At 42.4% G+C, this 24,802-nt stretch overlaps 1 protein-coding gene across 4 annotated transcripts in view; it reads left to right on the top strand.

Annotated features, from left to right (window-relative positions):
* Ankrd44 (ankyrin repeat domain 44) overlaps nucleotides 1-8,651 on the top strand; it is a 300,807-nt gene extending 292,156 nt beyond the window's left edge. For 2 of the 4 annotated variants that reach the window (XM_017596351.3, XM_039083293.2), the window contains exons 26-28: nucleotides 317-399; nucleotides 2,293-2,384; nucleotides 4,445-8,644. In XM_017596351.3, the coding sequence (XP_017451840.1) occupies nucleotides 317-399; nucleotides 2,293-2,384; nucleotides 4,445-4,692 (423 nt within the window). In that variant the 3' untranslated portion in view covers nucleotides 4,693-8,644. 4 annotated transcript variants of the gene reach the window in all.
* The last annotated feature ends 16,151 nt before the right edge of the window (nucleotides 8,652-24,802 follow it).

Below are 24,802 nucleotides of genomic sequence, written 5' to 3'. Positions count from 1 at the left end.
ATCGATGCCCTCTTCTAGTGTGTCTGAGGACAGCTACAGTGTACTCATATAAATAAAAAAAATAATAAATCTTTTTTAAAAAGTATGAATATTTTAGGTCAGTCACATGTTGAACAAGTCATGATAGGCTCTGTGTAGAAGCTTAAGAGTATCTTGGGCCCATTTACTTTTTAGAAAAGAAATTACTCAAAAATAGTCCTGAATGTTTTCAGGCAAAGGAGGCTGGTACCCAGTTGAAAGTACCATCCAGTAAGCATTCTGGAGCTTTTTATATATCTCTGTCTCACATTTCTTCTTCTTTCTTTTTTTAAATCAGGGCCATGAGAAATGTGCCTTGTTAATACTTGACAAGATACAAGACGAGAGCCTTATCAACGCGAAAAACAGTGCATTGCAGACGTGAGTGTGGCAACTGTAGCTAGACCTGGGCCCAGAGTCACAGGATTTTATTTGTATTTTTTTCTTTGGGAGTGTCGTACATGTATACAGTGGAATATGGCCATATCCACCAGCTTTTTCCTCCTCCAACTCCTCCCAGATCCCCTTAGCATGACCCTATCCCAATTAACCATTTGTTTAATTAACCCATGAAGTCCAGTTTGTACATGGATGTGGACCCTCCACTGGAGCATGGGAAACCTACCAGTGGCTACATCCGCCAACAATGACTCTCTCCCTGCCCTACTGCAACCTCAGCTATCCACTGCAAACAGCCCTCCAGTAGGGGCAGCTAGCCTAGTGATCATCCACCCCATCCAGGTTGGGATTTTGCCTGGATTGATCTTGTGCAAGCTACTCATAGCTACTGTGAGTTCTCGAATGCAGTGGTTGGATCACTTCCAAAAGACAGCAGGCCACAGCTCTCCTCCCCATCCTCTTTTCCCCTGAGGTGTTCCCTGAGGCTTGGCCTGTGGGGTAAGTAGTGGTAACGATGTCTCATTTAGGGTGGGGCCGGGGTCATAGTATTTAACCAACACGTATTGAGAGCCTGACACGTTGCTGGTCTGGCTGTGAGAAGTAGAGCAGTGATAGGTGCCAACCTGGCTTCTCCTTCATGAAGTTTACGTCCGCACACCTGCGATGTTGACTAGAGATACACGATTTTCGGTAGAACTCTTATTTTGATATGACTCACAGGATTTGTAAGATCTGTGTTCTCCCTACCAGTGTTGCAGTAGTTCATGATAAATTTAATGAGCTTTTAGAAAAAATCTTCTGGGCTTATGAACTGACACATTTGGGGAAAGCGTTTGTTTTATGTATTAGTGTTAAGTCGTCTGAGTGGAAAATGTCAGGTTTATAAATCAGGTTCCCAGAATGCATTTGAACAGTTTCTAAGCTATTTGTCGTAATTACATTTTAATATAATTCAGTGTAACCCTCAGTGTGAAGAATCTAAAAGCTGGTTCATTTTCTATTTTGGGAGATTACCTGTACATTTGTTTTAAAGGCAAAAAATATTAGAGTTATTTTTTTCTTTTAAGATTGTTAAAGGACATGGCATGTTATACTGGGCATGAGACTCTTTTATAAGGCGCTACAATCCAGTGAGACATCTATGAACATGTAATAATAAAAAGATCTGAGAGTATATATTAATACCACTCATCCCAATGAACGGTGTGAAATAGGGACTCAAATTAGCCAGTGAAGGGCCTTTTACGGAATATGGCAGAGCTTGAATTCTTCTTCCTGTCTCCTCTGTACTATCTCTAAGGCCATTAAAGATGTGGACTATTTATAACACTGCAGAGAGATCTGGGCCAAACACATAAGAATAACTGAATCAATAGTACCTGGAAAAGATATGGTCAACATGTCTCTTTTCAAGAGCAAAAATAGCCGTGTGCTATTTGTAGATTCTTAAGTGTATCTTCCTTTTAGTGGCATAAGTTAACCAAATGTCACATTGTTTTTTCACTGAGAGTTGGTCTTCCTTTGTATCAGGTACCCCAAAGAATCGTAAGGAGCTTGTTGAGCTCATAGTTTTGGTTTTAGTTCGTGATTGGTTGGCCCCTTTGCAGTTTGAGAGGAACCTGTAGCTACTCACCCACAGGACAAAAAAAAAAAAAAAAAAAAGAGTGGGAAGGCCTCGGGTCTTACAGTGCCTTCAAAGACATGCTCCAGTGGCCTGAAAATTCTCACTGGGTCCCACAGAATCTAACAGGATCTGCCATCTCGCTCTTCCACCAAGCCTAGGGACCAAGCCTTTAGCATGAAGACGTTTGAAAGGCCCCAGCTCTAACACTCACAGAAATGCCATCAAGGCTGATATTCAGTGCTGTCTTTCAGACCCCTCCATATTGCTGCACGCAATGGCTTGAAGGTGGTAGTTGAGGAGCTGCTGGCTAAAGGAGCCTGTGTACTTGCCGTAGATGAAAATGGTAAGTAAGAAAATTACAAGTTGATACAGGTCGTGTTGGTTGAAGCCAGAGGACAGTGAGGGAGATAGGAGTTGCTTAAGAGCCAGGAAGAGTTTTCTTTGCTTTGGAGGTGTCTTGTGCGTAAGTCATCAAGCCCAGGTAACACGTCCCATCTGTCTTTCTGTACACAACATTGTCTCCCTCTAGCCCACCATTGCATGTTACATGTAGCATTACCAGCCGAGCGTATTTCAGTCAAAAGCCTTCAGCTTGGCCTTGGGAGTTGCAACCGCATCCACTAAGGAGAGAAAGAAACGCACATCGTTAGTGCGCACTCCACAGCACTTCGCATTTTACGTCGTCCTGAGACTGGATGTCTTTGTAAAATATGTGTCAGGACTCACATTCTTCACAGAGAAAGCCGAAGAACATGAGTAAAATGTTTCAGCGAAGGTCTAGACATTTCTCCTGTCATTTACGACCTGCCTTCCCTAAACGAGCTGAATCTTATAAGCCTTCCTCTCCTCCTGCGTTATAAAAACTAATGAATACTAAAACCCTACTAAAAGGCCTTTGCATGCCCAATGCCTCTTAATCCTGGGAAGCAAAAGCGGAACTCGCGGATATTTATGAATTGGGTAATTTTTGCAGTGTGACATCTAATTACAGTATTCTGGTATATTAACGCTACTCAATTAACTGCCTAATACTGGAATTAGCAGCTCATGCCTATGTCTCAGAAGTAAGCAGCCATGCTAACGTCTTAGCTAACTTCACTTTTGTTCTTGCAGCTCCATGCATCCTAGCCTGAACCCCACTCTCTCCCCAACATGGCTCATCTAGAAAGTGCAGACAGTTCCTTTAACGCCATCTCTTCTGCTCTCTGCCTTTTCTTCCTCAATCTTGATCAGCACTATATACCTTAAGCTAGCATGAAGATGTCCACTGTTTTCCTTAGCTCTATCCAGTCTGTATGTATGATACAGGAGCTCTGTGTCACTACAGCCTGCCTTTCTCAGAGTTTTCTCTGGGCCCAGGGACTGGCAACATTTGGAGTCCATTCTGCATGACACCGCACTAATAATCCCTTCACTCATCCCCTCCTATCCCAGGAATGAAGTGTTAAGACACTGACCCTTTTCATTTGTTTTCAGTCTTTAAAGATGAGTAATTTCCTCAGGGCTGAGAGTGCAGAGGGCTTTCATGTCTGTGACAGGAAACAACAGCAGATGGTCCTATTGACTGAGAAAGCTCACTGCTGAGATCTTTGGCTGAGGGATAATGCTTGGATAAGGATAGCACGTACATTTTAAGGGCAGCTCAATCCATAGATTGTGTGTTGTGTGTTTTCTCATGAGTTTCTGGAGTCTCAAGTCTGAATGGTAGACTCACATTACTATGGCAAACAGTCATTTGTCCCTCATTCGTGATAGTTCAGGTTTGTTGGTGAGGTCTGTTGAAATTCTCTTAAGTCGTCATTACTGACAACCAGCCTCCTGTGTCTAATCTCTTCAGATGGTTTCCAGGATTTTTGTTTGTTTGGTTTTGTTTTTTAGAATAGTAAGTTGGTATGTGCTTTTGATGACATGTATACATCAAGTGACATCAGTTACTGGTTTTACCCTTTCTGCTCAACACATACACTTATCATAGAAAGTGGCTACTCTCAGAATGGGGGTCCTCTGCCAGGCTGGCAGCTCATACTGTGCTTTCCGTGGGAAGTCCCTCTTGGATGTCCTATTGCTAGTTTTTGTGACTTGTATTCCCTAGGCCCCTTCCTTGCCATGTGTTTCTGTCCCCTAGATGAAGGCTGAAATCTTCATATTTGGGATAATATTGTGCTTTCTGTTGACATATGAGCCCAAACCAAACGCAGAACCACCGTGAAATGTCTTGTCCTCCTTGTCCCACTCAATGTCACCCTCAGCATGACTTGTGAGAAGTAACTCCTCCTACCTGGCATGAATTCTAACTCAGCATGCATCTCCTCCACTCACGAGGTTGCAGGAGATGTACTGTGGAATGCCATGCAGCTCTGGACCCCCAGGACTAACCACTGCCTTGTCTGCATTTATGCCCAGGTCATACCCCGGCCCTGGCTTGTGCTCCTAACAAAGACGTGGCTGACTGCCTGGCCCTCATTCTGGCTACCATGATGACTTTTTCTCCTTCCAGTACAATGACGGCTGTCAACTTCGTTTATTTTAGAAAAGACAATTTGAGCAGAAGGACCCTCTCCAATATGGGTAGTAGGGTTAGTCTGTGCAGTAACAATTTGGACTCTGAGGGTGGGTACAATGAAAATGATTCTGACTCGGAAACATTCTAAGTTTGGGCTGTAGAGGTGTTTCCCCCAATACTCCTGTTTCAGGAAGGGACGGAAGCCTGAATTCCAGGTTACATTGTATTCAGGCATTTGAGACCAAGCTTCCAGAAGCCAGCAGAAAAGGAGTCAGTCTAACCAAAAGAGGGCAACTAAGATACTTCTATGAAAGTCTACCTCTCATTTTAAGTAAGGACAAAAAATTAAGTATCCCTCATCTTTGGGGATAATACAACAGAGAGACAAATATTCAGTCTAAAGATTTCTTTTTCCCCCTACATACTCACCAGTGAGTTGTGTGAGGTTGGTCAAGGTGACATTCATGTCCCTTGGGAGGGGTGGGAAGAGGAAATGGGAAATGCCTAGACCCTCTTCTCACTCTGATGTTTACTTTCTCACTAGAAGTCAAAGGTCAAGGTTCATCTTTAGACATGCCTGTAATCGCCCTCTTAAGGGAGTCTACCTGACCCCGCCTCCTCCGTAGGAAGTTTGTAAATGCCTAGAACTTCTTCCTAGGGTCTTGGTTAAAGTTGCCAGATGAATGTGAACATGGTTCATGCTCTTTTGTTAATCACAAATGAAATAGCTCCCGGGGCTCCACATAAGAAACATGTGAGTCATTTTTCAGTGGAGTAATGGATCCCAAATTTACCCAATAGCATTTCAGGTGAAATTATATTGTGCCAAAACTTGAAACAATATGCAAGTCAAATAGGAAATTACTGTTCGTTGAATTTGCTCTAAAATGAAAATTCTAACTTTGTAACGGCATCAGAATGGCTGGTACTGTCCTTCAGTGGTTGGATAGCAAATTAGCTGCTCAGCCAAGGTCATGCCACACGAGTGACAGTGAAAAGGAACCAAGGAAATGACAGCAGGAAGCAGAAATGCTTGGTGTGGAAGTGCAAACCAATTGCCAGTTGTTTGGTAATGAAATCAGCATTGTGAATACTGTGTCTGCTCCCTCTGCCAAAGCTTCTAGGTCGAATGGACCCCGTTCTCCACCTGGAACAGCTGTACGAAAAGAAGAATGAGACTTTAAGAATTATGCACATACACATGCACACATGTGTGTATATTTATGTATGTACTTCATCAACCAGCTATCCATGAGGACCAAAATGCTTCTGCTTAAACTGGGATGTTCTAAGTGTTTTTTTCTTTCTACATGCAAGTGAGAACTGCAGTAACTTTTCTATGGGGTTAAAATGTAATCGTTTTACATACCAGTCTTTATTGTATTTTATATTTCTAATGACACAGATTTCTAGTTGATAGCTTGACATTTGTAACCGATGATGTGTTGACCACAGGTTTTTGTTTTCAGACTAGAGAATATGTCTGTATACTTTGATGTAAATGTGTTTCTATTTATTTGAAATGAAAGAAATGCCAAGAAATATCCACTGTTTAGATTTGCCCTCACTCTCTGTCTCTGTCTCTCTGTCTCTGTCTCTGTCTCTCTCTCCTCTCTCTCTCCTCTCCTCTCTCTCTCTCTCTCCATCTCTCTCTCTCTCTCTCTCTCTCTCTCTCTCTCTCTCTCTCTCTCTCTCTCTCTCTCTCATGTCCCTTATTTAGCATAACAAAGTAGATGGGAAAATACTCTTGACTCTGGGCTACCCAATAGCTCTGGGATTAAACCCAGCATTTCCCACTACTACCAGCTAACCCTTGGGTTTGTCTATTGTTTGACCCCATTCTGTAGCCAATCAGAGCCTCTCTGTGGGATGAAAACTGATATAGCAGATCATATACACGTAGCCCAAAGTAAGACCCAGAGACTACAGAAACTACACCAAAAATGTCACATAGTCCTGACACTTAATGGGAAATGATGCCAAGTATGGGCACTGTGCCAGAAAAGGGAATTTCAAAGTGCACAGATGCTTGAGTGCTCTGGTCCACTAGCTGGAGACTTGGGAGAGAAGTCTGCAGCCATAGGGCATGAATTTGCAGTATTTTACTGTAGGTTTTCTCTTCTCCTTTGAAGTTTCTATTTTACAATATTTTGAGAGTTTTAAAAATAATCCTATCACATCTGGCCCAGACCCAGATAATGTATTCTATCATTTCCATTGAGCTGTAAGAGACTTTGCCCTTACTATTTTAATATCCTGGATTTAATTAAAACTCCCGTTGGTTCGTCACAAATGAAAACTTGTTTTTGATAGTTTTATAAAACTGATACTGATGTCATTAAAAAAATTTGTTTTTACACCAGCAACTTTTTGTTTTTACATTCTTGGTGTAATGTATCCCTCCATCTTGTCTTTTTGTTTAGAGCAGGTCCATTTGAACCAAGCAGACAGACCTATTAATGGGCAGCAATGACCTTACCTTTAAGGAATCCAGAGGCTTGAGGGGGCACTCACACTGAGGAAGTGTGATGTACTGTAGTGTCTTTTTCTAGAGATGAGTAGTGGAAGTCTTGCTGGGTTGGCATTTAAAGCAGAAAATGAAATGCCTGCATTGCTAGTGATGCAGCCCAGAGCAAGGGTTTCACTTCTGCAAAGCAGTGACCTCGCAAGAGACATTGTGTCTGTCGAGCTATGCTGGACCTCCCTGGCTCATTCTGATAGAGGATATACAAACAAACACAAGGAAATTGAGCTTACAAAGAGCCATTCTTCTGAGTCGCTGTCTGTCTGTCTGTCTGTCTGTCTGTCTGTCTACCTACCTTCCTGTCTCCCCGCCTCACCGGTTTCCTACCCCTGTCCAACAAGACCAAATTTTTTAAAGAAATAACTTTTGAAAACTGAAATTTTTATGTATTTTTGTTATCTCATCAATGTTCACCGCATCACTTTCTGAGGAGAAGATGTTTTTAGTAGTTTCAGTTGCTCAGTGCTTTTATCTAAATGCAGTGTTTTCAGACTGTGTATTAACCACAGCCACATGTTTGATTGCGCCTCCCTAGTCACTGGTGTCTGCCTATCTTTGGTAAATTCATTACCATCTCCAAATTGCCTAAAGTCCTAGTAAATAATAGCTCAGGGGATTTCTATTCATCACTACTAGAAGGGCGCTGTGGTATGCTTTGGTACTTTGGGCAGTGAGCAGCTGCGGGACTTGTCATTGCTCTAGAACAAGAACACCGGATGGATCTGCCACACTAGTCGTGTTTCACACTGTGGAGCAGTTTGGCTTGTGCATCCGTGGCGCTTGTTGAGGAACTCATCCCTTTGTGGTGTCGTAACATGACGGTAGAGTGCCTTTTTATATTTGTATATCCTGGAAACGTTCTGTGAAACATTTTGTATTTTTTCATTTGAGTGTTATCGGAGCAATATAATCCTAGTGGGCTTTTCTTTCTTTGACTGTACCAAGTGTCGCCTTTCCTCTTCCTCCCCTTCTCTGCTGTGAAATGAAAATGCTCAAGTTTTCTATAGGAATTATGTTTGACTTTGCAGTACTGAAATGCTTTCTTCTTACCGAACTGTAAACCATAGGTCAGTATTATAGGAGGACAGCGTTTTAAGATAGTGACAATCTGAGCGTGTTTGTAAGATGTAATTCTGTGTGTTTCCTACCCGGTGATCTGAAGACTCGAGGCGAGGATCTTTTGTTTAGCAGTTTTGTCTCCAGACCACGCTTCAGCATGTGCAATATATCCTTGCAAAGCACGGTGATACACATCTTATGCCAGTGTTACATTTTGTAAAACGTGTTTGTAACAGCATAAACTATTATGTGATGATTTCAGTGGGATTTTTTCGTCTGTAATTTTAAGATGTAGATTGGAGTTGAGTGACTTTGGTAAACGTCCTGAGTGTAAAAAATGAGGAAAAATGGCATTGGGTTCAGTGAAGGACTTTGGACCAGTGTGAATCTTCCCAAGCACAGGTTAATACTTTCCCAACTACTGAGTGCTCTAATATGCAATGAAGTACTTACCTGTAACATACGATGGACATGCATTCAGATGGTTATTTTTACAAATAAAAACGGTACAAATATTGTTGCAATGTGTTTTCTTTCATTTTTCAGAGGTATGCTTTTTCCAAATTATTCTAATTTAAATCATTCCCCTACCCCAACACCAAGCCAAATTAATTCTGAAAATAGTCAAGAAAACAACCTCTAGGTTTGTTAATTATGCTTAAATTATCACATTGGAGGGGAGAAGATTCATTTATCTATGCCTTTAACATTTTGCCTAAAGAAATTAAGCTGAGTTGTAATGAGAGTCGTGTGCTAAGCCAGAAGCAGAAAAGCCATGCAATCCTAAGGACCATCAAGCTTGACACAGTAGCTATGACTGAATTCAACATTGCTGTAAACTTGTTTGTGGTGAGGGGGTGTGTGATAAGTCACATCAAATAGGAGGAGATCACGTAGATCCTCAAACTTGTGAAGCCTATTGTCTGCACTGCTGTCACCACTACTACGTGACGACAGCTAAAGACTTGGCCTCTGCATCGTCTTTAAAGGTAGAGTAGGATGTGCTTCTCCATCTGTCCTAAATTTCTCCCCTGAATTGTTAGCAAGAACAGTGCTTGTAAAAGCTGAGACACAACCCTAAAGATAGAGTGTCCAGCTAATGAGAAAGAGACTTGGGGCATATGGCTTTCCCAAATACCTCAAATCACAGTGTCACAGAATATATGTCATCTTAGTTCTCAAAGACCAGCCCTGTTGTCAGCTTTTTCCTGAAGAAACTGAACTTCAGAGAAGTTCTACATAGCTCAGATTCGCAGAGGTAAATGGTATGAGCACAGGATTTGTGCTTCTGGATACTCTCTCCCCTAAGCCACTCTACCATAAAGTATTTATTTTTTCTAACAAATATGTTCTGGAAAGTTTTGTATTTTTCTTTATCTAAATATACAAATCTAGATTTTCCTTAAGGACTGTAAGTCATGAGCATACCATCAGTGCATGTTTCCTGTCCACTGTGAGTAAGATGAACGTATTAGTTACATGTAAATGTGCAACAGATGCCCCAAACCCAAGGGCTTAGCAACAAATATGAATTCCCCTGTTTTCTTTGAATCTGTCATGCTTTTCTTAGGTCTTCTGCTATAGAGTCTCTCATATAATCCAGGGTTGACCCATATCTAAGCTATGCGTATGACCGTTGGCAGGATTCTTTAGGGTTTCTTGAGAAGGAGGTGTTTCTTCTTGCCACCTGGCAGCATTTGCTGAGTGGACCTTTCCAAAGTGAGGTTCACAACATAGCATCTTCTCTCAGGAGAACAGGCAAACTGAGATAATCTGGAGAGAGAAAGAACAAAATGTAACTCTGGTCTGAGTCTTAATGGTACCATGTCGTTTCCCACATATTCCTTAGAAATGGGTTACTAAATCCTGTCACAGGTACAGTGTCCCTCGCGACCTCTCGCCAGCAAGAAAACACGTGGGGACATACGAATCCTTGCTGCAGCCAAACTTTTATTGAATCTTAAGGAGAGCCCCGCGCGCCCGCATGGCGCGGCTTATATACACCCTAGCGCAGCGCATCCACACCTGATTGGTCGCTTACCCATGATCTCATTAGGCATGCCCCGGAGTGGGCAAAGACCTGGCACGAAGGCACTCTTGCACATGCGCACACAGTTAACTTCCTGAAAGGAAGTCGGCTGGCACAGCGGAGGCCAGTGCCATCTTGTAATGGCGGAAGCTATCCTGGCCTTCCACGTGGGGCACAGTGGAAGCCAGTGCCATCTTGTGGTGGCGAGTATTATAGTGCCCTCTACAGTACAGAATTGCTGCAAGTGTGAGGACCAGAAGGCAGAAACCATTGGGAGCTCCTGCTCACTATTCTATCAGTGTCCTCGGGACTCAATTCCTTAGCTTCATAAGTTCCTTTGAAGAATAATATGGAGATCCCTAAGTTCGCTTGTGCCATCATAAGCAAGAAGGGGGACAATGGCTCTCCTGAAGTATAATTGTACAATTATCATGTCAAGGTGGCTCTTTCTCTACAAATCGCTTATCAAAAGATCCTTCTCTGATTCCATTGAGTAGGGTTGGATCCTCACATATCCATCCTTCAGTTAACATGCTTACCACGTTCCAGAATTAGCTTAAAAGACTCAAAAACTTTCAGCTTGGAAGGCTATTAACGCAGTGTAGACTTGTGGGTAAACAGGCCTATGGATGACCTCTTAAGCACACTTCACTTTGAAGGCACATTGGCTGTAAAATATGGAACAGGAAGTGGCTGTGCCATCCATCCATCCCCATGCTCTGATGAAGACTGGAGAAACTGTGAACATGGCTTACTGTTTGGAGACTCAGGGAGACCAAATGTGCTATGCAGTTAAGTGACCAGTTGTTCAGCCTCTCACCCAAATGCCAGTGGTCCCTTGCTCCTTGGCTCCTCTACTTACTCTCTTCTTGTTTCTCAATGATTCCCTCATCAACTTAGAGCCTGGGAGATCAGTCATATTTCTTACCGTCCCCCAAGGAAGTGTATGAAGAGGCGCTGATGTGTGTTCCATCATAAGGAGAGTTTACATGAGAAGGCAATCTAAGCTCATGTGTCCTGGTTTTCTCCCAGGAGAGATTATAAGCAGGTGGGTGAACAAGAGGAAAGCATGAATTCAAGGTGAGTTTCTAATTAGTAGTGAGCACACTCATATGTGCACACATCCATATTCCTTGTCTTGAGCAAGGGTCACTGTATCTACTTTGCAGGTAGGAGACTTCTTACAAAGATGGGAGCACAGCGCCCAGTGTCAGAGAGTAAGGGCTGGAAAGACAGCACCGTGTTCTACATACATACTGTGGTCACAGTCTCTACCTTTAAGAGACAACTGCAGTATATTTAGATTGAAGAAAGTTACGATTTTCAAAAGTAGAAATACGCAAATATTTAAAGCACAAAAGTGTACCTGTATACATTCACTTGAAACAGTGTTACCAATGGCACTTGTCTAGAAGGTATTTCCAGGACTTGCTATTTTGTTCCAAGAATTGAGGTACACACAGATTTCAAAGTAACAATATTCAGAAAATGCAAGCACAGGATAGATGCTTTTCAAGAGAACGAGAGGCTGTGAGTGAGATTTACTGAAGAGCACTGGGTGTTGTATAGGTCTAACAGGGAGAGAAGTTGGCTGCATAGGAGTGAGACCTGGGTGATTTCATTAACAGGCTTACATAAGTCTTTGATTACTGTGTATGCCCTTTCCCATCTGATCTGATTTTACATATACCATACACCCACAGACATAATATGGCAGATAATAAAAAAATCACTAAGTTCATTTAAAGAATCATTTTGATTTTCTGCCCGTGCAGCCAAAACTAGTTCAGGTTGATTGGGTCTAGTTTCCTTGCACAGGATGTATTTAGAGTGTGTTTGGAGAAGATCTGCATTGTTTGGAAGTAGGTAAATGTGCAGCTTGATGCATGTTGGGGGTTGGGGGTCTCAGGTTGTTGAAGGCTTTTTTGTCAAGCCAAGTGGCATCCCATCTTGCTAAGTTGTCCCCGTGCTGGCCTGCCTCTGAAATCTCTACAATATTGAGAAGCTTCAGTTACTCCTAATTCTTATGTTTATTTCCTTATTCTTTCCTTTCCTTCCTTTTAAAACACAGATTCTCACTATGCAGCCCAGGCTGCTCAGTCTTGCCCTCCCCATCCTCCTGCCTCAGCCTCCTGAGGGCTGGAATTACAGCTACCACCACCATGCCTGGCACAAACGCCAGTCTTTATTGTTTGCTTTCCTAAGACTGACAGGCACTGAAGTTGGGTTCTTAACCACAAGAAGTTGCCAGCTATGGAAATATCAGACAGGGAAGGCTGTCATCAAAGAAGTGTAGGTTGTCTACTTGTGAGCTACTTCAGGGTGGAGCTAGGACAGGAGCTCTTCTCTTGTTTAGCAACACAGAATCCGTAGGGATGATGGCAAGAACACAGGTGATAGGGTGGTGTAGTTAGCCACCCAAAAACCGTGGGCTAAGGAGAGAGAAAAGATGGAAGGAAGCAGAAAGCGGGAAGTCCCTAGGAAGGGCTTGGAGAGGCTGTGAAGACTTTTTTCTAGGAAATGTGCTGGTGAAGGAGACACGTGCATGAGAGCAGGAAGGAGTTTTGGAAGGGACAGGAGCTTAGGCTTGGAAATAACTGGGGAGTAGGCTTCAGAACACTTAGACTTAGAGCATGAACTTTAAATATGCAACTACCCTTATGGGCCTTCTGACCAGATGCCGGGATGCAGGCACAGAGTAACTTGAAGGTAGAGTTTGAGCAGAGAGAGCGCTTTGCCAGATGAGCATAGAGGAAGACTAGTGCACTAGTGTGACTGTAAAGGCCACAGGTATTCCAGCCCAGGTCGGTAGGCAAGCTGAAACCTGAGCAGGCGATGCGGAGTTTCTAAAAGGGTACAACCAGATGGTTGAAGGTCAAGAGCTGGGAGAGTTGTTGAGCTGCAGCACTGATTGGTGAGCCGGCTTTAGGCTCTCAAGGGGGAATGGTCACAAATTCTGCAGGTCTGATAATGACAAAACCCAGGACACTAGCCACGGGAGGATGCGGTTGAGGGTGATTAAAGGAAATGCATTGGAGGGGGAGGGAAACCCTGGAGGACTCAAAGGAGCTGACAAGATGGCTTAGGCAGTTGGTGCCTGAGAAACCTGAGTTTGGATCCCCAGCACCCACATAAAAGACAGGTGTAGTAGTATATATCCATAGCTCTAGAGATGGGCAGTTAGGGACAGGAGGATTCCCCAGAGCTGTCTGAGTAACCAGTCTAGTCGATTGGGGAGTCCTGGACTCTGAGCTCAAGGACAGACCCTGCCTCAAAAAATAAAGTGGAGATCTATAAAAAAAGACATCTGACATTGACCCATGTCTTAGTCAGGGTTTCTATCCTGCACAAACATCATGACCAAGAAGCAGGTTGGGGAGGAAAGGGTTTATTCAGCTTACATTTCCATGCTGCTGTTCATCACCAAAGGCAGTCAGGACTGGAACTCAAGCAGGTCAGGAAGCAGGAGCTGATGCAGAGACCATGGAGGGATGTTTCTTCCTCGCTTGCTTCCCCCAGGCTTGCTCAGTTTGCTTTCTTATAGAACCCAAGACCACCAGCCTAGGGTCGGCACCACCCACAATGGGCTGGGCCCTCCCCGCTTGACCACTCGTTGAGAAAATGCCTTACAGCTGGGTCTCATGAAGGCATTACCTCAAGGGAGGCTCCTTTTCTGCGATAACTCCAGCTTGTGTCAGGTTGACATACAAAACCAGCCAGTACACTAAATGCACACAAACACATGTCCATGTGTACCTGTACATATATGACACACACATATACATGTACACATGTAGATACAGAATTTTAATTATTAAAAATAATTTTTAAAATCCCAAAGAGGGACAATATGACAAATGTCTCAAGAGCCATTTAACATACAATTTGAGCAAAATCGATGGGTTTTATCATTATCAGACCTGCAGATCAGGCTACACTGAAGCATGTACTATTCAGGTGCTTCACTATAAGTACACACACACACACTCAAATCTGACATTGTCAGACTGAAGACTGCTTTTAGGAGTAAGCTGAAGCTTTTAAAGGGAAAGGGATCATATTTCTGCTAAAAAGAAAGAAAGAATAGCCCTTGCCTGTGACGCAAAGGCAGGTTTTAAGATCATATGGTTGATCCTAAATGTGTTTTTCAGGCTCCTCAGAAAACATGACAGATGGCTGAAAGCTGTGGAAGGAACAAAAGAAGTGTGTGAATCTGACAGGCACGTTAGCGATAATAATGAAAGATTGAACCCTTCCCAGGAGCCCTCACAGAGAACAAAGGACCAACATTATTGGAGCACAGTGCTGCTCTTCAGTTTAAAACTAAATGTGCTTTAAAATAATACGCTTTTCTTTCAACATTAACTTCTAACTGAAAAATAATGTGGGTTCTAATTCCTTTGGATTTTTTTTTCAGAAATTGTTTTACTTCCAACACCATGTTTTTATTTTATATGTATTTCAGGTCTGAGATTTACTCCTGGCTTATTATATTATGATTTAAAACCTGTAAAGATTCTGTTACAGGGCCATTACCTACTAATTCATTGATTCTCTGCTGAACCTCATTCACAAGAAGCTACTCCTCCACATGTACATTTTGATCAGGTTGCCGCACACATTTTGTTTTGACACCGGGGCTGAAACCACTGATGAAGGACGCAGTTGGTGCCATCTGCGAGCTTGCTTTGTGATGTCACAGCTGACACTAGAAATTAGATTGAAGAAACCAATTAATTTCTCACAATGTGTTTCAGATATTGAAAATGAAAAGCCTTTGAGGGGTGCTGAAATAGGTCCTAGAGATAAGAGCATTTATTCTAGTATGTTATTAATGACCTACCCTCACCATCCGTGCCACCAGCCTCACGGTCTGAGTGCGAGGTAGATGATGCAGTGCAGGGGACACGCTCGCTAATGTCACTTGTGATTAGAACTTTTGTGCCACAAATGAAAAATCACCTTATTAAACTGCTTACTGCTTTTCAGTTGGAACAAATAATAAACAGTCAACACGCCCTGGGCTCCTACAGCGTTGAATACCTTAGATACAAGAGCTGTAGGAGAGGGGACACCATTATTGTCTCCATGAAGATATGGCTGCCTAGTAACAAATTTGGCTTCAAACATTGTCAAATGGATTTAAAAAAATATCTATACTCTTGGATCTGTTATATGGAAAACAAATTGCTTCCTTCTTTTTGTAGCCTTTTTGTTTTAAAATGAACAGTATCATACGACTTAGCCTTTGTGTCAGTGTACTGGATGCTACAGTTTGGATCAGGACTGTCTCCAAGAAGCTGATGTGTTAAAGGCTTTGCCACATCTTGTGGCACTGGTAGGAGGTGGTAAATCACTTAGGAGGTTAGGGCATAGTGGGTACTCATTGAGGTTATGCCCTTAAAGGGGCCACTGGGAGCCCTAATCCTTCCCAATTCCCTGTTTCAATCCCAGCCATGTGTGAGCAGCTTCACTCTGTCACACGAACCCATCATGATGTGGTGCTCACCCAAAGCAAAGTGACCGGTTAATCTTAGACTGAATTCTCTAAACTGCTGAGCCAAAAGGAAGAGCTTTTTCTTTTTTATAAGTTGATCGTCTCACTTGTTGGAGTAATGGAAAGCTCACACACAAATGGGCTACAACAGTGAGTCTGGAAACCATGATCTGGGAGCCTAAACCAGTATCTATTTTAAAAAGAATGTCGGCATCAGGGCCAGCAAAGATGGCTCCGTGCATAAAGGCAGTTGGCCACTAAGTCTGATGGCCTGACTCCTGTCCCTGGAACACACACGGAACACGCATGGTAGGAGACAACCAATTCCAAAAGATATTCATCCGACCTCCACACATATGGGCGCACACACACACACACACACACACACACACACACACACACACCTACTTTTAAAAGAAAACCAGCTTTTTTTGAGATACGATTGATATGCTGTAAAACTGACCCTTTTAGAGTCATTCATATAATTCATATAATGAATATAATTCATTGATCTTTAGTAATTTTTTTATATAATCACCACCACTAATTTCAGAAAGGTTTTGTTATCTTAAAACTAAGCCCTATGGAGGATGCACGAATCTCACTCAGGAGGGGAAACAGACATTTGAGGTGGGTGGAAGGAGGGAACTAACTGGGTGGGGAGGGGAACAGGGCTGGGGATCAAGTGTGGGGAGGGGGAGAGGGTTGGGAGAGAATGGAAATCAGTGGGGGGCACCTCTGGGGCAAGCAAAGACCTGGGATGGGGGAAGCTCCTGGGAATTTATGGAGGTGATCCTAGAAGAGACTCCTAGCAGTGGGGGATGTTGACTATGAAGTGGTCACCACCTGTAACCAGGCAGGACTTCCAGTGGAGGGAGGGGACACCAAGCCACCCACAAAATCTTCAACCCAAAAATGTGCGGGGATAAGGATGGAGCAGAGATTGAAGAAATGGCCAGTCAGTGACTGGCCCAACTTGAGATTGATGCCTGGGAAAGAGTCAGCTCTGACACTATTAATGATACTCTGCTAGGCTTGCAGACAGGAGCCTAGCATAGCTGCCTTCTGAGAGGTTTCACCCAGCAGCTGATGGACACAAATGCAGCGACCCACAGCCAAACATTATGTGGAGCTCTGGGAGTCTTGTGGAAAAGTGGAGGAAAGAATTGGGAGGGGGCGAAGGATACCACAAGACCTACAGAGTCAAGTATCCTGGGCCATGGGGATTCACAGAGACTGGACCACCCACCGAGGAGCATCGTTAAGCTGGAACTAGTCCCCCATTTATATGTAACAGACAAACAGCTTGGTCTTCATGTGGCTCCCCTAACAATTGGACTGAGGGGCTGTCTCTGACTGCTGCCTACCTGTGGATACCTTTCCCCTACCTGGGCTGCCTTGCCTGGCCCCAGTGGGAGAGGAGGTGCTTAGTCCTGCTGTGACTTGTGCCAGGATGGGTTGGTACCTGTGGGGCCCTCCCCTTCTCTGAGGAGAAAATGGAGAGGAATGTGAGAGCAGCGGGATTGGGAGAGGGGGCGCAATTAGGATATAAAGTGAGTAAAAAGAGTAAGCCGTATGCCTATTGTCAGTCTTTCTCTGGTTATTCTCCGGGACCTACTGGTTACCTTCTGTCTCTGGATTTGCCTTTTCTGGGCACTCATATAGATGACATAATAGGGTGTGTGGCTTTATGTGGTTGGTTCTTTCATATTTTAGCACTTGTCAGTACTTGATTTCCTTTTAAGACAAGCAATATTCAATTGTGTAGACACACCTAACATTGTGTTCATCCCATTCTTCAACTGCTAGACATTGGAGTTGTTTCTGGTTTTGTGTTGTGATTAATGGTAGATTTTTCTGTGGCGATGCTTCAGTTTTCTTATAGGGGTTTCACAAGAGATAATTAGCCTGTACTTTTCTTGTGAAGTCTGCTTCTATCTCTAGTATGAAGGTAATACTGGTTTTATAGTAAGTTTAGAAGTTTCTACACTGCATAGGAATATAGGTTCTGTCTTCAAATTGTAGCCCATGACAAACTGTATATTCTCCTTACCTGAACCTTAGCTTTCACTGAGCATCTTGCATACAGGTTCCTCTCTACCTCCAACCATGCTCTAGTCCCAAGCACCTCTGGGCGATCCCTCTGGGATGTTTACAGTAGTAGCACAGGCTAGCCTGGGCTGCAGGGAGAACTCATGTAGGCCATATAAGGTGGGTTCAGGCCTTTGGATTAAGAATTCTAGCATATTGAATGTCAAAGTTGTTCAAAGGGATCTTGGGGTAACTGAGCAGCTCCTCTTTGACCCATCGTCTACTTGTCCTCTGGGAAATGTTATAACTAGAGAATCCAAGGCAACTGCTTTCTACAATGTTATTACAGCTAGCCTGTGCATTCTTCTCGCATATACAGCTTCACTATTAATCCTTCAGGAAATGACATGTGCATGCCAAAATGTCTGAATGTAGCCTTTTTGTAGCAGTGAAAGTTAAAGAAAATGTTAATGTAATTCTAGTATATTCCTGCTTTGAAAAACAACAGTTAAATATAATAAATGTGGCTAAGTGTCAAGGCTGTCTATAGAAAACAAGTTTCAGTAAAACATTTGTCATTACGAACTTAAAAGTATTAAAAAACAATCTGCAAATGAAGAGGGGGAGTCATTTTCTTCTATGGTGTCACCACTGTTAAGTTCCCCATGTTTTAATCAATAACTCTTTCATGCCAGCAACCATAATTAAGCTCAATGGATCACAAACAAGAACAACATGAAAATAGGGCGAGGGCTTAGTAGGAAGAAGAAATGGTTCACTGAGAGTGGGAGGGGCTTAAGGGAGAGTGAGCAGTGCAGGTGAAAGTGACCAAAACATACTACATTCATGCCTGAAATTGTTAAATAGTAATACATTTACAAACTTAAAAATTAAAAATTCTTAAAAGAACAATAAATTAAAATTCACCTATATGTTTAAAGATATTTGTTCGTCAGATGGTCATAGACAGATGTAATGGGATTCATAGTATTTAGGGAGAAAGGGGTATGGCAAAGTGGTAATTAAATAGGAAAACGACATAATGTAAGTGAGAATACAAAATGTAGCACATGAATTTATTTTCTATCATGAAATAAGTGAAAAAAAAAAGAGTATGCCTAAGGACAAAGACAAGAATGTTACAGAGTAACTAAAATATTGATTTAATCGAGTGAAAGAATTGTGGGCAGAGTTCGTTGTGGAATTTTAGTGTTGATTGTTTTTCCAATAATTTTTTTTTTTAAGAAATGAGATTGGAATGCATGACTGGGAACTGGGAGGCGAATCAGTTTTCTTCCTGCTGGGAAACTAGTCCGTGCTCTGTAGTCAAAGATAAATGAAGAACTCTTGGACCTGCTCCAGTAAAAGCCACAGGAATACTAAACATTGAAGAACATTTCCTTTTATAAGAAATAAAAGCTTAAGGACTCCTTCAAATGTAAAGGACAGGTGGAGCAGTGGTTTCTCATTCCCTGTTCTTTTTGGCGTAATGCTTAGATCTGTGAGTCAGGAAAACCCACGGCCCCAATGCTACAGAGCAGGCATACGAAGAGGCCTAGGAACCCCCATGAAAAAGCTCACAACACCGCCAGCTTTCCACCATAGGAAGAAGGTCCAGACCAAGGAGATGCTCCCTTCTTCCTCTAAGCAAGCAAATAGAATTTATTCTGAAATTTCAAATTTAGGAGGTAGGAACTTGTTTGAACAATATGTAGTACATACAAAGTGACTAGAAAGCTCCCATGGATGGAGACTTTTAAAATGAAGTGGTCTGTGCTGCATGGCTCGGAGCCCTTTCGTGTGCTGTATATGTGGTTATCTTCACCACTCTATCATTGTGCAAACTACATTTCCCCTGTTTTATGAATAGCCCGTTGTCTCTACCATATTTGTTATTACCAAATTTACCTTGGATCCCTAACCTGTAAACAAGATTACCTGCATTTCTCCATTTCTTTGTTAACTGTATCCAATCCTTTTTCAAAACTGCTGCCCCAAACTATGTTTTTAAAATTCAAGTTCTTCAATCTGAGAAAGCATCTATTATTCATCTTGTATCACCTGTGTCATTCGACCATCCGCCTGCACTATGGCATCACAGGAGAACTGAATCCCTCCTTGTCTATGCATTCACACCTTTTGAAGTATCCATCCTTTATTCAGGATTCTACTCCCACCACTTCATGATGGTTTTCATATTTTCAAATGTAGCCTGTTCGAGTCACCTCTTCTTGAACTTTTACTCAGAAGTGAAAGAGGAAAGGGAGTGTATCTTCATGTACATGTTCAGAGTGTGCCTCCTAGCCCACGCTAGCAGTTTTGATTGTATCGCTGTGATTACATGATTCTGAGGGACAAAGGTAATGCATTTGCTATTCCTTTACATAACCCCCAATCATACCAAAGGGCAGTTTCAACTGGTCTACTTTTGAATCTTTTCTAGGATGGAAGAATAAGGAGTGATTTAAAGCTGGAACAGAAAGGATGGAGAAAAAGACAAGGACCCAGGGAAGGCAGTGAGACATGTTGGCAAGTGCAGAGAGCCAGAGTGTGGCCAGCAAGGCCAGCGAAGATTAGTGCAGGAGAGCCTGTGGGAAATCGGAGTCTAAATACAGCGAATTAAATTGAGTCTCTTAATAGTCATTGATTACCATTTGGAAATTATATTGTTTTCTACATGAGACTAAGTTGTACAAAGTCAGCTTTGCCTAGAATACAAGTGCTTCTTGTCCCCTTTTCCCATTCAATGCTCAATTCACCAGTATGACCGTAGTTGAAATATGGATAGTGGACTCAAAGGGCCTTTATAGTAGAAGCTTTGTTCCCAGGACAGCACTGTTGGAAGGTTCTGTGAACCTGAAGGATCATGTTTATGGGCAGACCTTGGGTCATGAAGAGCAGGACCACCTTGATTGTGGGACTCTAGCCAGTCATCTTTCTGTTTCCCAACTCATGATATTAGCAGATTCTTTAGCCACATCCTTCTGCCATAATGCACCACCCTCGCCAGACACCCAAAGGACTGGTGTTAACTAATCTTAGACTGTAACTCCAGAAACGTCAACCGAAATATACTTTTAATAAGTTAATTGCCTATAGGGGAGTTCATTATCATAATACAGAGATGACTACAAATATTCAGTGTGGTTCATGATGACTTGGCAAGTTAGTGTATGAGTGGCATGCATATGAACACATGCCTAATCGCTTCCAGAAGCATGACCTGGGTTCCAATCAAGAAACATTTCTACATGGTGGGGCACTGCTGAATGCCAAGCACTAGTGGCCCTTGAGGCCATACCAGCAGATGAGAAGACTGCCCACAGGTTCAAGTATAAGCAGAGGGGCTCCGTCTCTTAGTCAGTGATCAAAGGGATGAAATGGTGTTGATAGCCAAGAAGATAACTTCTAAAGGGCTGCCAAGAGACAGACAGGCAAAGGCCTAAGTATCAAACAAAGCCAAAGAGTCCAGATGATGTCCATGTCCAGAGTGCCAGGCAAATGGGACATTTAGGGGAAAGCCCTCACATTGTATCTTTTGCTGGATCAGAAGCAGCTGCTAAAAAATATTAGGTGCCACTTCCACCAGGGAAGCAGGTAGGCTAACTAGAGATCTTCATCTCTCCAAATCCAATCCCCTAGTCTCCTACCCACCTGTGTAGCAGAACACTTGCAGCAACCTCCCTCCCCTCACTACCCCACCACCTCATCTCTAGTGAACTACACAGATCTTACCCTCTTAACCTCCCTCCCCCAACTCATTCCTTTGTCCCAGCCCCTAACTCCAGTAGGAACCCACAGACCACTATGGTCAAGAAAGCAGGTAGGCTAACACCATATTTTCAACTCTACTTTAGCTCCTTCAAATCCAATCCCTCATTCCTAGCTCTGTAGCAGACCACCAGCTGAGGCCACCTCTTCCCTCCCACTCCCATCTCTAGTGAACTACACAGATCTTACCCTCCTACCCTCCCTCCCCCTACTTACTACTTTAGCCCACTCCCCAATTCCATCAGGTACTCCCTGTGAACTCAAAGGCCACTCTGGGCAGCATGGAGTCCAATTTCAGACCTTCACCCCTCTGATCATCCAAACTAAACCCTCCAGGCTCTTCCCCAGCTTTTCAACACAACATCTGATGGAGCCCCTCTTTGTTTTCCGCATCCATATCTAGTGGATCACACAGATCCTCACCCCAGCCCCAATCACTGCTTTTTTTCGAAGCCCCCGGTTCCAGCAAATACTCCCTGAACCCACAGGAACTCTGACAAGGGAATCAAGTAAGCTAATGCAGATCTTCATCTCTTCTTCCATTGATCTCCCCAGTTAGTCCCCAGAGGAGTAACTAAGCGATCCTGGTAGAACACCCTGCTCCCCTCCCTCTTGTGAGTAACCTCTAGTATTCCCAGCCCCGACACATTCCTAAGTCTCAGTTTTTAATACCCAGAAACACATTTTGCCTGGAACCCTCAGTGCTCACACATATCAGGATCCTAGAAGATATTCCTACAGGCAACACACAAGCACAACACTCTCTTAAGAACAAATGAGGAAACAGAAACTATGGAGCAAAACACCCACCCAACAAAGACAAGATCAGATATCAGTACCTAGATGTATAATCCTCCAAATCCCAAATGCATAGGCGAAAATGTGCAAACACAATTACAGTCAGGGTAATAAGTCTGCTAGAGCCCAGCAAGGCCACAGCAGGCCTGATGTTCCCACACAGCTGAAGAACAAGTAAAATGCCTTAAAACAACTTCTATGAAGATGATAGGGGTCCTTAAAGGGGAAACAAATAAGTTCGTTAAAGAAATCTATAAAAACACAGAGGAAGGAAATGAAATATTTGAAGACTCAAAAGTGGATATAGAATCAATGAAGAAAACCCAAACTGGGGGAAAATTTGGAAATGAAAAATTTAGGAACTCAAACGGGAAACACAGAGAAAAGCTTCACTAGCAGAGTACAAGAAATAGAAGAGAGAATTCTCAGGCACTGAAGGCAGGATAGAAGAAATAGATACCTCGAACAAAGAAATGTCAAATCTAAAAATTTCTGGGCATAAATCATCCAGAAAATATAGGACATTATTTTTAAAAAGACTAAGAATACTAGGAATAGAGAAAGGAGAAGAAATCCAGATCAAAGAAACAGAAAATATTTTTCAACAGAATCATAGGAGAAAACATCTCAAACGTAGAAGTAAGGCCCATCAAAGCTCAAGAAGGACACAGAGCACCAAATAGCCTGGACCAGAAAAGAAAGTCCCCTAGGCACATAATAATTGAAGCACTAAAAATACAGAGCATAGAAAATTAGAGCAGCCATGGAAAAACCCAGGCTTATAGGGGGATCAAGCCACAGTCAGAGACAGCAAGACAAGCTAACATCTGCCAGAGGTAGCCAGATAGCAAGAAGCAAGCACAAGAACCTAAACAACAGAAACCAAGGCCATGGGGCATCTTCAGAACTCAATTCTCCCACCAAAGAAAGTCCTGGATACCCCACCACAGCAGAAAAGCAAGATTCTGATTTAAAATCACATCTCATAATGATGTTAGAGAATTTTAAGAAAGACATAGATAACTCACTTAAAGAAATACAGGCTAATACAGGTAAACAGGTAGAAGGCCTCAAGGAGGAAACACAAAAATCCTTTAAAGAATTATAGGAAAACACAAACAAACAGGTGAAGGAATTGAACAAAACCATACAGGATCTAAAAATGAAACTAGAAACAATAAAAAAAATCACAAAGGGAGACAACCCTGGGGATAGAAAACCTAGGAAAGATATCAGGAGTCACAGATGCAAGCATCACCAACAGACTACAAGAGATAGAAGAGAGAATCTCAGGGGTAAAAGATACCATACAAAACGTTGATACAACAATCAAAGAAAATGCAAAATGAAAAAAAAATCCTAACCCAAAATATCCAAGAAATTCAGGACACAATGCTAAGATCAAACCTAAGGATAATAGGTATAAATTCCCAATTTAAAGAGCCAGTAAATATCTTCAACAAAATTATAGAAGAAAATTTTCCTAGCCTAAAGAAAGAGATGCCCAGAACATACAAGAAGCCTACAGAACTCCAAATAGATTGGACCAGAAAAGAAATTCTTCCTGTCACATGATAGTCAAAACACCAAATGCACTAAACAAAGAAAGAATATTAAAAGCAGTAAGGGGAAAATGTTAAGTAACGTATAAAGGCAGACCTATCAGGATTACACCAGACTTCTCAACAGAGACTATGAAAGTTAGAAGATCCTGGACAGATGTCATATAGACCCTAAGAGAACAAGAATGCCAGCCTAGGCTGCTATATCTAGCAAACCTCTCAATTAACATAGATGGAGAAATCAAAATATTCCATGACAAAACCAAATTTACACAATATCTTTCCACAAATCCAGTCCTACAAAGGATAATATTTGGAAAATTCCAACACAAGGAGGGAAACTACACCCTAGAAAAAGCAAGAAAGGGGTTGGGGATTTAGCTCAGTGGTAGAGTGCTTGCCTAGGAAGCGCAAGGCCCTGGGTTCGGTCCCCAGCTCCGGGAAAAAAAAAAAAAAAAAAAGGAAAAAGCAAGAAAGCAATCTTTCAACTAACCCAAAAGACAATAGCCACACAAACATAATTCCACCTCTAACAACAAAAATAATAGGAAATAACAATCATTGGTCCCTAATATCTCTCAATAAAAATGGAATCAATTCCCCAAAAAAAGACATAGTCTATCAGACTGGATACATAAAGAGGACCCAGCATTTTACAGCATACAGGAAACACACCTCAGTAACAAAGACAGGCACTACCTCAGAGAAAAAGGCTTGGAAAAATCTTTTCCAGGCAAATGGTCCCAAGAAACAAGCTGGAATAGCCATTCTACTACTGAATAAAATAGACTTTCAACCAAAAGTTATCAAAAAAGATAAGGAGGGACACTTCATATTCATCAAAGAAAAAAATCTACCAAGATAAACTCTTAATTCTGAACATCTATGCTCTAAATGCAAGGCCAACTATATTCATAAAAGAACTTTACTAAATCTCGAGGCACACATTGCACCTCACACAGTAATAGTGAGAGACTTCATCACCCC

This window comes from Rattus norvegicus, chromosome 9 (assembly GCF_036323735.1).
Source record: "Rattus norvegicus strain BN/NHsdMcwi chromosome 9, GRCr8, whole genome shotgun sequence".
Classification (NCBI taxonomy): domain Eukaryota; kingdom Metazoa; phylum Chordata; class Mammalia; order Rodentia; family Muridae; genus Rattus; species Rattus norvegicus.
This window is presented reverse-complemented; position numbering and strand designations above follow the sequence as displayed.